Raw genomic sequence first — 14517 nt, 5'->3', positions numbered from 1 at the left:
TATATATATATATATATATATATATATATATATATTAAAGCTGTTTGGAGAACCTTGACAATTTTTTTTTTACTTCTTACCTTCATATACATATCAGGAAAAAAGTTTATAAAAATTTTTTACGTTTTGAGTTTAGTATGTTGTGACATTATTGACCAATGTAAAATTTCAGGTATTGTTATATTTCAGGCTCTAACAGGGTGCTAGAATATTAAAATGTTAAACATCTGCTAAAATATAGTGAATACCTTGAAACACTGTATGTGGAAGAACAGCCCCAGTGTATCGATGATCATAGCAGCTCCTTTTCCCAGAGGCTGAGAACAACCAGAGCACAACCGCTTTCCACTCACACACCTACACACACACACACACACACACAGGAGCATGTGCGCATAAAGAGAAAAGCAATGAGTACCTTCTGCTTTCCAACAGTGAGGTGTTATTGTGACTGTAATCAGTGCTGTGTTCACCTGGTGGGTGAAGGAGGCTGAGGTGTGGAAGGAACCGACTGTGGTTTGCTCGTTACACCGTCATGTGATCCAGACCTGTGGCGCAAAAAAAAAAAGACAACGGATCAAGACATTCTCAATGTCTCCTTGAGTTCATAAATAATAGTAGTAGTGCATCTTGTCAACAAGATGTAAGGAAGATAATAATAATAATAATAATAATAATAATAATAATAATAATAATAATAATTATTATTATTATAACAAACAACTACATGGGATAACAAATATATTAAAACATCAAAATAATTAATCAGGTAAATTATTCAAACTGTATATATGTATTTTTGCCTTAATTTGTTACTTAATTTTCCCCAAAGCACATTGCTTTAGATAAGGATACTGAACTACATTTTGTACAGTATGTGGTATTATTTTGCTTGTTTTAATTTACAGGAAGTTTATTTTTAACCTTTATTTACCAGGAAAGATTAATAATCTCTTTTTCAAGAGAGTCCTGTAAGCAATTAGGTCTAGGGGGCTTGCTCAAGGTCCCACAGTGATGGCCCACTGTAGAGTTGAACCTGCAACCCTCCAGTTACAAGCCCACTTCTGTATTCACTGGACCACCATTGTTGATTGAGCGTCAAAGAGAATAATTCACCCCTAGCATTAACACCTCTATCTTAACTATTTCTACGTTGACTCCTTGTGTTATTGGCACACAATCATATTCAGCTGTGGTTGGGATGTTTAAATGATACCTTTATATCTGCAGTTTTAAGACATCGATGTACCTTCCAGTAAAACAAAGACTTCTTACCTTTTGACGACCTGTGACGGGTTCAGATGTGGGTTGCGGTCCAGAGATGCTGTTTTCCACATTTCCTGTTTTTTTAACGGTTGACTATCACCTGCAGGATCTACAGGACAAAAAAACAAAAACAAACAAAGGAAACCATTTCCACTGATACACTTTCATGGATTCACCAGATGAAGGAAGCAGCTGTTGGTCCTGCAGGTCAGTGTCTCACTCTGTCTCACTCTCTCACCCTGGAAGAAATGGAGCTTTGATGAATGTTGATCCCCATTCCCAATGGGCATTTTCTGGCCATTGTGTAGCCGTGGCACATTTCCTCCATTGGTGTTGTTTTCTGTAGACGGAGAGGTTGTTGATGTCTGTTCTGTCTGCTGGTTCACCCAGCCGACGGGACTGAGGGGAGAGACGGTCTCCTCCAGAATTCTTCTTTCCTGGAAAAATCAATTAAACATTAACAAACAAGACCACAGACGACGCAAACTTCCACCAAGCGCCAAATCTCCTCTTTACCAGATATTTATAGTTTAATTATAGTATAATCATTCACACTTTAAAGGCTTGGAAGAAACGTCTATCTCCATTAAAAACAATACAGTAGGTCCAAATGTATGGGCACCAAAATTTTATTTAAAAAAAAAAAAAAAAAAAAAATGTGATGAAATGCACAATCTAGATCTGATCTGGATGAAACTTGGTGGGACAATGGAGGAACCAACCCGGCACAATTGAGTCTAATTTCATAGTGATCAGTCAATTTCACACCGAGATATGAATTTTTGAGATTTCAAAAACAATGAATGATAGGGTTTTATTGGTTTTCAAAACGGATCCAGATTCAGTATATTGATGAGGATCCACTCCAAAATTTACTTTAATGTAATCTTCCATGGCTTAAGGCAGGGCTGGGTTTTTCAACCTTTGGGTCGTGACCCCATGTGGGGTCATCTGGAATTTAATTTGGGTCGCCTAAAACGTCTAGTAATTGATAAAAACAAAAAACAATTGATTAATGATTAAAAAAACAACAAAAACAAAAACTTAATTGTATTCTCTACTTTAACTTTCTCAAATATAAATCTATTTCAAATGAAATGCAGTATAGAACAAAAAGACAGTCATCAACATCCCCAACTAGATTGGTTATCATTATAACTCACAACCTTTTCCTAAATGTCCTAAATCTAACTTAGATGTATACATAAGAAATATGATCACATCAGAATATAAAATTATAAACAGTTTCTAAAAATAGCTGTCGAAAAAAATAATTGCGCGTTTATCATTTTCGAACTCCATCAAGGTATTGATACCCTGAAGCCACACACCGAATTTGGTTATCCTATCTTAAACAGTTTCTGAGAAAAGCTGTCCCCTTTAACTCGGACGGACGGACGTAGCTCAAACCTATATCCCCCTTCCACACTTTGCACGATCCAAAAAAGGTTGGGAACCACTGGTTGGCTTAAGGTCAATCTTTGGTTAAAATTTGACATAAATTTGTTAAGTACTTTAGATGTAATCCTGCTAACAGACAAACATATAAAAAAAAAACACCGGTCAAGAAAAAGGAAACGAAATTAGGTGTCGCTGTAAAATCCCAAGGGGTGTGTGTTAGAGTCAGACGTGATCGTAGGCGTAGACGTGTGTGTGTGTGTGTGTGTGTGTTTTGTGTGTTCAATATGACCCGTCATCAGGAAAATTAATGGATGAATCTAATTGTTTCTTTGCACCTCTTCATTGTGTTTCCTCTCCTCCTCCTTCACCTCCAGCTGTGCTTTCTCCCACTCCATCTTCAGCTTCTCCTGCTCTTTCTGGTATTGCTCCTGCACAAAAACATAGACTTTACAGAAAACTGCCAGCCAATAAACAGACAACACACACACACACACACACACACTGCACACACACAGATGTGACAGAAACACATGAATACCAACTTCCAGTGTAGTGAAGGATGTGGGAGATGTGGGGGGAACACATCACCCCCCCCCCTAGCATACCTGCAGGCGGCGCTCCTGCTCCTGCTGCCAACTTTCCAATCTTTTACGCTCCTCATTGGGGTCCCAAACCCAGTGATTAACACGCTTAGCCAAGTTCAACATGGGGGTCTCAATCTACCACGACCCCACCGACACAATCACACACACACAGAGAAACACATTTATACACACCAAACGGACAGAAAGAGAGGAAAAGTGAGAGGACAAGTTTGACTAGAACAACTACAGCGATCAGCGAGACGAAGGGGGAGGAGGAGGACAGGAGCAAAATATAACGTGAGTGAAGGAGAAACAGAAAGAATAGCTGGAGGTGATTTGATGTACTCACGCTCATGCTGCTCTCTTCCATTCCCTCTAAGGAATAAGAGAGAAATAACATCAACATTGTGAAGACAAAGCCCAGAAATGAAATAAAATGGATGAGAGAGAGCCATCTTACCTGTGACAGAGGGAGAATAGTCCTCGGTGCTGCTGGGTGATGCAGCTGCCTCACAAGCTTCTTCTGCTTCCATATTAGCTTCTACCTAATGTAAAAAAATGTACCTTTAAATAAGCTTTGCTGTAAACTAAACCTTCTGGTCTCTGATTGAAGGGTCGGTGATTAAAGTTTATGGAAATGTTTAGTCAAATGAACCTGTAGAAACCTGACACCTGGTTTACTGAGAAGAACCAGAGGAAAACACAATCCCTCAGTGAAGCAGGGTTTATTTATTTCTGTTTATTCTAAGTTTATAGCCAACAGTATATTTGGGGTGAGGCTGTGGAACGGGGTCGTCTTTAGATCGCGAGGTTGGGGGTTCGATCCCTGTAAAGACACTGAACCCTAAGTTGCTCCCAGTGGTTGACTAGTGCCTTGCATGGCAGCTCTGTTCCATTGGTGCGTGAATAGGTGAATGAGCTGATATTGTAAAGCGCTTTGAGACGACTTCAATGTAGGGATAAAGCGCGATACCAGGGGTCTGCAACCTGCGGCTCTGGAGCCTCATGTGTTTCTTTGACTCTTTTGCAATGGCTCTCTGACCATTTAAAAAAAATAAGAAAATGAATTATTTCCTACAGAGGGTACTGGTGATTAATGACATTAACTTCAAATAAAATGATAAAACAATTGGTTAACCTAAAAATGAATAACTCTGCCACCGTCCTACTTCAACTCCTGTAACATCTACAGACCATTAACTTTCCTTCCACCAGTGGCTAACCTTCAGTTTTAAATCTCTGGTAAGATAACTTAAATAACAAAAAAGACTATTCTGGAAAAAAATACAGACTTTATTTGTGTGGGGAAAGATTTATTTAACTGCTAACATACCGGCTTAATATGCATGCTTGATATGTTGTAAGAAATTAGCATGAGTTGGAGTTGATAATGTGTTATCAACTCCAAGTTATCCATTAGCTCATAAAATTATTCGATACTATTTTAATTGTAGAGAATTTTATACGCTGTATTGTTTTCATGAGAAGGTTTTTTTTTCGGCTCCGGAAGGACTTTAATCCAGTCGAGACAAGGCAAAATGGCTCCTTAAAGAGTAAAGGTTGCAGACCCCTGCGCTATACAAATCGAGACCATTTATTTATTATTTTCAAATCCACTACATTTTTTGTCTTTTATTATAATTTTTTTTCTTGTTTTTTTATTATTTCTTATTTTGCCACAAATTAATGCAATATCATTTCTGTTTCTAGGGGTATAAGCTTTAAAGGAAAGCCTAATAATGAGGAACTTTGATTGATACAGGGAGAAGGGGTGGGATTATATAAGCATCCCCTTCACACACACACACACACACACACACACACACACACACACACACACACACACACACACACACACACACACACACACACACACACACACGCACACACACACACACACACACACACACACACACAAACCCACGTTTATCGAGTATGTAAAACAAAAAAAACAAAAAAACACCATTGTCAATCTGCAATAATGCAATTCTTGTAAATATGCATTACATATTCAAACATAAACAAACATTTTTAGGGATCTTAATTATCTTAACTTTGAATTGAATATAAATATATTTTCACCCTGAGCAAATTCAAAAAACTTTACACCAAAAACTGACAACAATCTAATACAACACACTGGATAAACATTAGGTGATAATTATTAATGGGAAGATATTATGAAAAATCCACTTTTGCAGAGGTAACTTGCGTGTCCATCGGCACACATAATGTGAAATAAACCCATCCAGTTGTTTGTTTGTGGTCTGTGTAAGTCTTATAACAGAGAAAAGTGCTCAGTTTAAAATGTTCTAAGTTTGTGACATCACAAGCTAAATCTGAAAGAAAATCCCCTCCCCTCCACTGGTATCTCCATTTGGGTTGGGTTTTGTCCGATACTGGTGCCTACTCTGTATTTTTTAAATGGTTCTGGTGCAATCCGCACACACTTTGTCAAAAGACAATATCCTTTTATTTTCAGGGCCAAATTGAACACATTATTACCTTAAATAATATATATAAAAGTAACATATAGAAATAATAAATAAACAAAACATTTAAATAATATAAAACAGAACAATATTGTATTAAACTATATTAATATTGTTATCATGATTTTATTTGTCAATAATCATTAATAGCCTTTGTTAAAAAAAAAAAAAAAAAACTCTTTATTTCAACATTTTTTTTTTTAAAGCTGTAGGGAGCCATTGCAAAAGAGTCAAAGAGCCACATGAGACTCCTGAGCCGCAGGTTGCAGTAAACCCCTGAGCTAGCCAGTCTGTTGCATTCCTGTGTAAATGCAAAACTGTGCCTTTTAAATCTGGTATTAAAGCTTAAGTTCAACATTTTGTCTACAAACACGACTTATTATGAGCTTAACATTAAACAGAAAGTCAGCGTACACTGAGTTAAGTATAGACATAGCTCATATGTTGTTGTCACACGTTGAATGGCAACAGTGTTTGCTAGCATTAAATTACGAGACTGACCCGAAGAGGAAAGGCTGCTGTCATCATCTGTGATGATGTCCGCCACACTGGCAGCACTGGGAGCGGGACTTACCTTGATTTGTCCGGCTGCTGCTGTTGTTGATGTGCTTAGCTCCGGGTCATGTAGGTTATCAAACACGGTGTATACCGTTTACGTCGGAACCGGTGCCATATTGGTATCGCGTTTCGGTACCCAACGCTAATCTCCACCAATGGACTCCACCCCCAACCTGATGAAAACTTTTGCGAAAGTCCGCCATTGTTTTTCTCGCTAGCGTTAATACCGAATGCGACTACAGTCACTTCAATCGCCCGTGATGAGTCACTTGAACATGGTGGTGATTGATTTTGAATGTAATCTAGTCACTTCAGTGTGTGCCACCCCGCGGAAGAGAAGGGCCGGGGGGAGGGAGGTCTTTGCAACTCCAGGGACACACACCCTAAAACGGAGCGCTCTGAAAGAGCAGGATTATACACATACCTGTGAAGTTTTGGATTTGAAAATAAGAGAAATTTTCTGGCGCCCACTACCAGCCGTCCCACCCGCTCAACCAAGCTCCAGTATCCCTTATATTTTAAGACAGGTGTACAAGAAATCTAAAATAGCCCCTTTTCAACCACTAACTAAATACAATTATGTGATTAGAATCTGGTAGGTCGACCTTTATTAACAATGAAATGCTGTGAACATTCCTACTAGGGCTGGGCAATATGGACCAAAACTCATATCTCAATATATTTTCTCAAAATGGTGAAATATGATATAAATCTAGATAATTTTATCAAATAAAGCCTGACCAGAAAAACAATTCTGGGTTAAATTTGCTGATGCTAAATGCTACACAGGGACATTTATTAACAAACAGCTGATCAATATGTGACACTCATTAATCATCTAACTGAGCTTCACATGTTGTTCTGAGAAGTAAAAGCAGCGACTCCTAAAACTAGTATTTTGATACATAATAAGCTATAATATATATATATATAGACATTAACATTTTATTTTCATTACATATTTTCTTTTAATTTTTCATGCTGACTCATGTGGTTCTCTGGTATTCACTAATGACTTATTAGACACATTTATTACAGACTTTACATCCTTTAACACTTTTTTAAAACAGTGTATATTTGAGGGGCTTGTGATTGGCTGATTTTTCATGGTGACTCACGTCGTTCCTTCTGCTGTGGTAGATGTTAAAATCTCAGTTATTAATCTAACAGAACGTGTAACTGTGTCCCATCCTGCTGCTTTTTATGAAGATAAATTCTGTCACATTTTACAACGTATTTACATGAGTTCTTTGTTTTTTTTTGCCGGAGAGTCATCATTCATTCATCTCTTTTCTGAGGTGTTTCCGGGTTTGTTGCCGCCGTCAACACTAATCTCACGAGAACTGCCACTCAGGCCCTTTCAGGTGGCAGTTCTCGCGAGCCTAGTGATGGCGTTCAGTTTAGTAAGACATCTTTTAATTATTATTACATTAATTTACAGGAAAATACTAATACGGGAAGATGGCGGGAAAGAGGGGTAAAATACGGGAGTTTCCCGGCCAAAACGGGATACTTGACAGGTATTATGATTATACAGGGTCATAAACCTCCCCTGTTGCTTGATTCCTGTTATGTTTTGACCAAATCCCAGCACAGGTATGTCATTTAGACCACAGGGAACTGTTTTAAAAGGTGAAAAATATGTATATGTCCCCTTTAAGTAAAGTCAGAGGCATGAGGAGAGTGTAAATGTTAGGTTTTACCTGTCCGTTGGTTTGCATATCAGGGTAAAAAGCCTCCACATGAGTCTGGGTGAGTTCTGTCACTATAGTGGTTTTAGTGATACAGTTTCTGCCTCCCAGCAGAGAGCTGATGGTGGAGACAGGAGACGGTGCTGGTTTCTCTGGTTGTGGAGGCGGCTGCTCCGCTGCTGCCTCCGATACATTTTGAACAACTTCTTCTGGTGGTACGAGGTTTTCTATTGGCTCTGAGGGAACGTGTTTTGTTTCCACAGTTGAGTCTTTTAGACATGTAGGTGGAGCAGGGGTAAAATCCTCTGTTGTTTCTCCATTCACTCTCACCAGTCCATCCATCTGAGGGAGACACAAGCAAAGAAAATCAGACTCTAGTCTGTAGTAGTTATTTTTAAAATCATCTCCAAGAGTCATCCACCAATTGAAAGATAGTAGAATTAATTCAGAGAGGTGGTGAATAATCCCAGGGTGTTTCTGTGTAGAGTTTGCAGGCTCTCCTAGAATGTGCATGAAGTTCTTTAAGGCAGTGGTTCTCAACCTTTTCAGCACACAACCCCCCAAAATAAAGGTGCCAGAGACCGGGGACCCACGCTGTACCTGGAAGTTTGCGCCATAGTATATAGTCATCTTAAAAATGTCAATCCTTGTTTTAATCAGAAATAAAAAGGATAAAAAATGGTGGAAAATGTTTAAAAAGATTTTAAAACCCACAGAAATTGGTTAAAAGTTGCAAGTTCGAGTGGCCAAAAATGGACAGAAAAGTGGTAATAAGAGTTCAAAGTATGTCAATATTGGAACAATTAGTTGAAACTGGCAAACAATAGGCATGGCAAATTGTGAATTTGGTTATATTGGCAAAATAACGTTGATATGTGGTGAAAAGAGGTTAAAAGTGACACTAATAGGTCAACATAGGTGGGAAAAATGGTGGAAAGGGTTTTAAAGTGCTGAAAATATCTTGAAAGTGAAAAAATGTGCAGAAAAGGCATTGAAATTTGATGGAAAAGTGGCAGAAATGTGAGTAATCTGTAAAATGTATTAAAAGGAACAAAAATATGGAAAGAAAAAGTGATGAAAATATGACTAGTTTGACGTAGTTGCATAAAAAGGGTGCAAATTTGCAAAAATGAGCTCAAATTGTTAAAAACAAATTTTCAGTTGCGTAGCGACATGAGTAAGCATCGCAGCGTGCCCTGATAAACATGCAGCAAGGATGCAGGCGTGAAAAAAATGGAGAGATCTTTTCTGCCTGGGTCACCATTTTTGAATAAATGAAATAAAAAATGTATTTCTTATGAAATATTTATTTCTTATGTTCTGTTCAAACTCACATTTGTTCATTTTGCCTCGACATGGCTTCACGTTCTAATTATCAACTTTTATTCAGAACTGAAAAATGGAAAATTACTGCCAAAAGTTATGTAACGTTTTTGTAGAATTGTTTTGTTTTTTGTATTATTTATTTATTTATTATTGCCATTTTGTAATTTTTTTTTTTTTATCGTGCGATGACAATAAATGAAATCTGATCTTGAAAACATGAATCTCCTTAATAATCTCAATCTCATAGATGCAAACATTTCAAACGTATGTATTAAAGGTGTAGGGAAAAAATCAATTCAGAAATATATTGCACTATATTTCACTGCACAATTATTGTATTGATCCAAAAAATGTCCAAATCAATTTTTTTAAATTTAATTTAATTGCACTAACATATGCATAGCACGTAAACATTGGTGCAGCTGTTTGTTGTAAATTGTGCTTTTCTTTTTATCTTTTAAATTCTGGACTAATTCTGAAACAAAGATTGATGATGATGATGATTTTTTAAAAAAAAGTAATTAAAAACTTAGAACCAGAATCTGTTATAGAAGCATTTTGAAAATGGTAATTGAACAGTTTTATAAACATACCACTAGTTTTTGATACTGTAATTTGAATTACACTCAGTTACCATTTACACAAGTTTAAGAAAATGATATAACTTGTTTTTCATACCATTTTAAACTAGTAAAGGTGAAATTTGTAATTATTGATATCGCAATATATCACAATGTGTGTCATATTTTTCAGCACTGGGATATATTGAGATATATCGTATTGTCAGATTTATGGAAAGGCACAGCCCTAGTATACATACAGTTTGGCTTCCTTCCTAAAAAAAAAAAAAAAGACTTAAAATGATTATTATTTATTTTTGGGTTGAGGTGTCGTAGAATGCTTCCCAGGAGAAGATAAAAGGTTTAAGATTTAAATGTATACATTGACTAAGCAACGTGAATAAATAAATCAACCTGTAAAGGGAAACAAAGCATGATTTTCTGATAAATATCTTTATCTATTTTTCATCACACAAAACCCAGAGGATTTTGTTAAAGTTATTCAAGTAAAGCTGTAATTTCCTAATCATGCCCCAAAACTATATGAATTCCTTTTTCCACCTAACGTGTGTTAAAAAAAAAAAAAAAAGATACTAGATAAGATGGTAACTTTGTTTTGAAACAGGAGATCTGTGATGGAGTAGATGTTTGAACCATGTGATCACCACAGCTGGTTCTGAGCCCTTACCTTTACAGGTTTAACTGCAGACAGTGAGCCTCTGGGTTGATAGGGTTTGGCTGCCAGCAGGGGGACAGGTCTGTGTGTGACAGAAGGAGCGGGGGGGAGTGTGCGTGTAGGGGGTGCTGGGTGAGGCTGCTCTGGTCCCGTCTGAGGGGGAGTGTGTTTGGTCTGTGGCTGTGCGTCTCTTCTAATCATCGCTTCTGGATGTGTTGGTGGAGACTCTGAGGGTTTATTCAGTGGTTCATGCAGCTGTAGAGACCGAGGGGACACATTCTGTAAGTCTGTGAGAGTGGTTAGAACACAATCCAAAGTTGGAGCGCTGGCAGACAGGAGAGCTGACGCCTCTCGTTGATTGGCTGTCTCTGTCTCCATCTCTTTCTGTTTCTTGTGCTCCGGTTCTGTCGTAGCGTTTGGCAGGTTCTGCTGGTCAGCCATGTCTGAGTCCATGGTGGACGTGTGCTCCGTGGGTGCAGAGGTGGATCTGGGCAGTTTCAGGCTGTCCAGTGTTGCGTCGCTGATGGTGAAGCGGAGAGCGTAGCGTTGTAGGACCAAAGCGGCCATCTCAGGTGTGGCTGCATTCCTGTACGCCTCACAGAGCTCCGCCTCTCTGCGCTCTCTGGAAACAGAAGACAACAGAATGGAGAAATGGAGAAATGTGCATTATTTTATGTTCTTATTATTGCCACAATTTTTTTATTAGATAAATTAACAGTTCAGGCCTCATTGATCAATAAATCGAAGATCATTTGCTCGGAAAATAGATGTAAAAAATGTGAAATTGTCCCTGGAAAGTTTGGTTTTCATCTCCACCCTAAACACCTTTTAGCGCATTGCATTCTGGGTGGTGTCAAGTGAAAAACTGTCCTCCTTGTCTGGCAGAAAAACACAAGAAATCAAGGTAGAAACGAAGTAAAAACATTTCTTTGCATCCATATACAGGACTCCACATTCCACAATGCAATGCGCAAAATGTCAACAAACGGAAGTATTTACACTGGAAATGAAAACAAACTTTCATGCAGCACTTTCAACCTTTTTCCTTTCATTTGGGAGTAAATGACGTTCGTTGATCTATGAAGCATACACTATGATTTTATCCAATAAAAGATCATCGGGGGTAGCAGCTTTAACAGATTACAGCAGTGCTCCTCAAAGTGTGTGGCACGCCCCCCCCCGGTGGGAAATAGACTTACAAACTTTTCAATTTAATGCCAAATGCCTTTCTGAGATCAATAACACTAAACTAAACGCCTACACACAAAGAAAGTAATAACGAGAAGCCTGAAAATGTAGCAGAAATTAAAAGAGCATTAGATATGGACCGGGAATAAAATGTAATGTGGAACTAAAGTCTAAAAATAATGATTTAAATGACTGAATACATTAAACAAACAATCTTCCTTCATTTTCTGTATTTGTAATGTGGTTTTCAAGCAGGTGATTAGTTCATTTTAGTTTTAATGTATTCATGAAATGTTATTGTTCCCTATTAGTTTATTTCATATGTGCACTGAAAGTCCTTTTTTGTTTTCTTAAGCTTTATGTCACAGATTGCAAACAATGTTTGGTTATTTCCTGTATTTTTGACTAGTACACTTTTACATTTGTTTTTCATGCAGGTATTTTGTTTATTTAATTATTTTGATTTAGGATTCATTATAAACCATGATGTCACTTGTTCTGTTAGCTCAATAAATGTGAAAATGAGTTGCTTGTCAGGATTAATTGGGGGTGCAATAAGCGCAGGTGGGGTTTAAAAGTTCACCTTTGTTTAAAGTGGCGAACACCACTTAATAAAGTAGCTCATCCTTACTTCTCCTCCAGAATCTCTTTATACGTCTTTATGCTTTTTCTCTTTTCATCCTCCTTCATCCTTTTCTCGATTCTCTTCCTCTCTTCTTCTTTTTTAATCAGTTCCTGCGACGCGCTGCGGCGGCGATTCTTCCAGCGAGCCAGTTCCTGCCACCAGAGGACTGATCAGACCAGGACAAATGCACAACTACAAAACAAATCCATGTGTTTGACAATAACTCATAAGCACACGTTCCTTACATCTTGCCAGTGGTCGTCATCCTCCCTAAAGCTGTTGTATTGCTCATGCATGCGATCGTAACGGTTCATTGACGGCAGGTGTCCCACCTCGTCCTCGCTCAGCATGTCACTCATGCTCACACTCCTGGGGAGAGAAACGTGAAGCACTTCATTGCACACGTTGCTCATTTGTTCTTTTTGATATTTTAATGTCAAAATAAATGTAAAAAATAAATACAAATCCTGGCGAGTCTATGCACATGGCTGAAAAGCAACACAGATGGCCATAACCAAAAGCAGGTTGGGGTCAATTACATTTTTCAATTACAATTACATCTCCAATTATCCATGTTCAATTACAACTCGATTACGGTGACCGGCGTTTTTTTCAAATTACAATTACAGTTAAACCTACAATAATTTTTTTCCCCCTGAAATTCAATTACAATTATGTTCTCAATTACTAAAGTTCAAATGTAATTAATCACAATTACTGAGCCTGAAATAAATAACCTCATGAAACATTTTCATGCCTTAGTTACAATAGCCTTATCTGAGAAAAAAATTCAACTACAAATACATTTTTATATACAATTATAATTACAGTACGTCATAACTGTAATTAATTATCAATTACGTGATTACTACTTTAATTGACCCCAACTCTGACCTGAAGCGATATGTTAAAAAAAAAAAAAAAAAGCGAGCAAGACTTTGTGCAACAAACAACTAAACTGAACACAAACCAGACACCATTTATCTCACTTTGTTCAAAATCCAACAGCAAATAATAAACCACAGCGCAAAAAATATGTTTCAAAACTAGAATTTTGTTAGAAAACGAACATTCCAGTGTGTTAGAATAAATACCTGATTTCTATAGAATTTTATCTACAAAAAAAGCAACAAAAACATGTTAAAAAAAAACACAAAATAAAAACCAGAATATTAGTGACGAGCACTGATGAGATGAAGCAAAGCCCTGAGTTTGACGTTAGCGCATAGATGTAGTAATATTTTTTTGTTAATGCATGCATAGCCTATTTTTTTTTATATATTTTGGTTGCCATGCAGATATTTAACCAGTTGGAGGCTAGAAAACTTACTCAGCTTCCTCAGGCATAAAAGCCACTCGTCGACTCATCCTAAAACAACACACAATGAGGTGAGTGACAGGAGGGAGCAGGTGGGGTCGTAATGGGCAACAGGCTCTTAAAAACACACTTCACGTTCACTACGCACACGCTGAGTGGAAACCAACACAACACACACTGTGTGTGTGTGTGTGAGAGAGAGAGAGACATGTTTTCCTTTGCTCGGTTTCATTTCACAGATTTAAAAGAAAACGTAGGAAAAAAAAATACAAACTGGAAGGATTTGTTGGGTTCTCAGTTAAAAAAAGAAAAGCGTCTCACATCATTGGAGGCAGCTCATCGTCCTCCAGCCCCAAGGGCTTCATATACGGTTTCATATTGTCATCCCTCTTTCCCTGTTCCACCTCCACCTTCTCCTCCACTCTCTGCTTCTCCAGCTCTGCCTCCTTAGCAGTGGCAGGGCTGAACTCAGGCGTACGTGAGGGAGAAGTCAAAGGTTCAGACACAACGTTAGAGATCTCCAAGTCGGACTTCTCATCCTGTCTCATTCTTCGTTCCTTCAAACATGTGGGGCCGTTTGGGGCTTTGGAGGACGTGGCCTGAAGTTCTGCCGCCACTGAAACAACGCTGTGAAATACGCGTCCAGCAACAAGGCCAACAATTAACCATAGGAACAAAGAGTAAACCACAGCTTTACCACAGAGGACTACAACTCACTGCTGCTACAAAAGCTGAGAGCTCAAATGGCTTCCTCATAATTGTTTAAATAAGGACGATAATTGCTGAGTCAGAGTTTCAGTTCTCGTCAACACAGTCGAGGCAATCATGGTGT

The 14517-nt window shown here is 38.0% G+C and overlaps 1 protein-coding gene across 6 annotated transcripts in view; it reads right to left on the bottom strand.

The window, feature by feature from the left end:
- Positions 1-14517, bottom strand: part of LOC114461825 (LIM and calponin homology domains-containing protein 1-like) — a 46478-nt gene that overhangs the window by 3440 nt on the left and 28521 nt on the right. For 3 of the 6 annotated variants that reach the window (XM_028444265.1, XM_028444279.1, XM_028444298.1), the window contains 14 exons: positions 14007-14312; positions 13698-13736; positions 12613-12736; positions 12374-12519; positions 10567-11176; positions 8005-8334; positions 3712-3796; positions 3601-3626; positions 3273-3386; positions 3003-3095; positions 1505-1703; positions 1276-1375; positions 474-548; positions 249-357 (listed from right to left, as the gene is read on the bottom strand). In XM_028444265.1, coding sequence (XP_028300066.1) covers positions 249-357; positions 474-548; positions 1276-1375; positions 1505-1703; positions 3003-3095; positions 3273-3386; positions 3601-3626; positions 3712-3796; positions 8005-8334; positions 10567-11176; positions 12374-12519; positions 12613-12736; positions 13698-13736; positions 14007-14312 — 2356 coding nt within the window. The remainder of the gene's footprint in view (positions 1-248; positions 358-473; positions 549-1275; positions 1376-1504; positions 1704-3002; positions 3096-3272; positions 3387-3600; positions 3627-3711; positions 3797-8004; positions 8335-10566; positions 11177-12373; positions 12520-12612; positions 12737-13697; positions 13737-14006; positions 14313-14517) is intronic. The other 3 variants (XM_028444288.1, XM_028444308.1, XM_028444271.1) reach the window with 2 other exon arrangements.

The sequence above is a fragment of the Gouania willdenowi genome, chromosome 1, assembly GCF_900634775.1.
Source record: "Gouania willdenowi chromosome 1, fGouWil2.1, whole genome shotgun sequence".
Taxonomy (NCBI): Eukaryota; Metazoa; Chordata; class Actinopteri; order Blenniiformes; family Gobiesocidae; genus Gouania; species Gouania willdenowi.
This window is presented reverse-complemented; position numbering and strand designations above follow the sequence as displayed.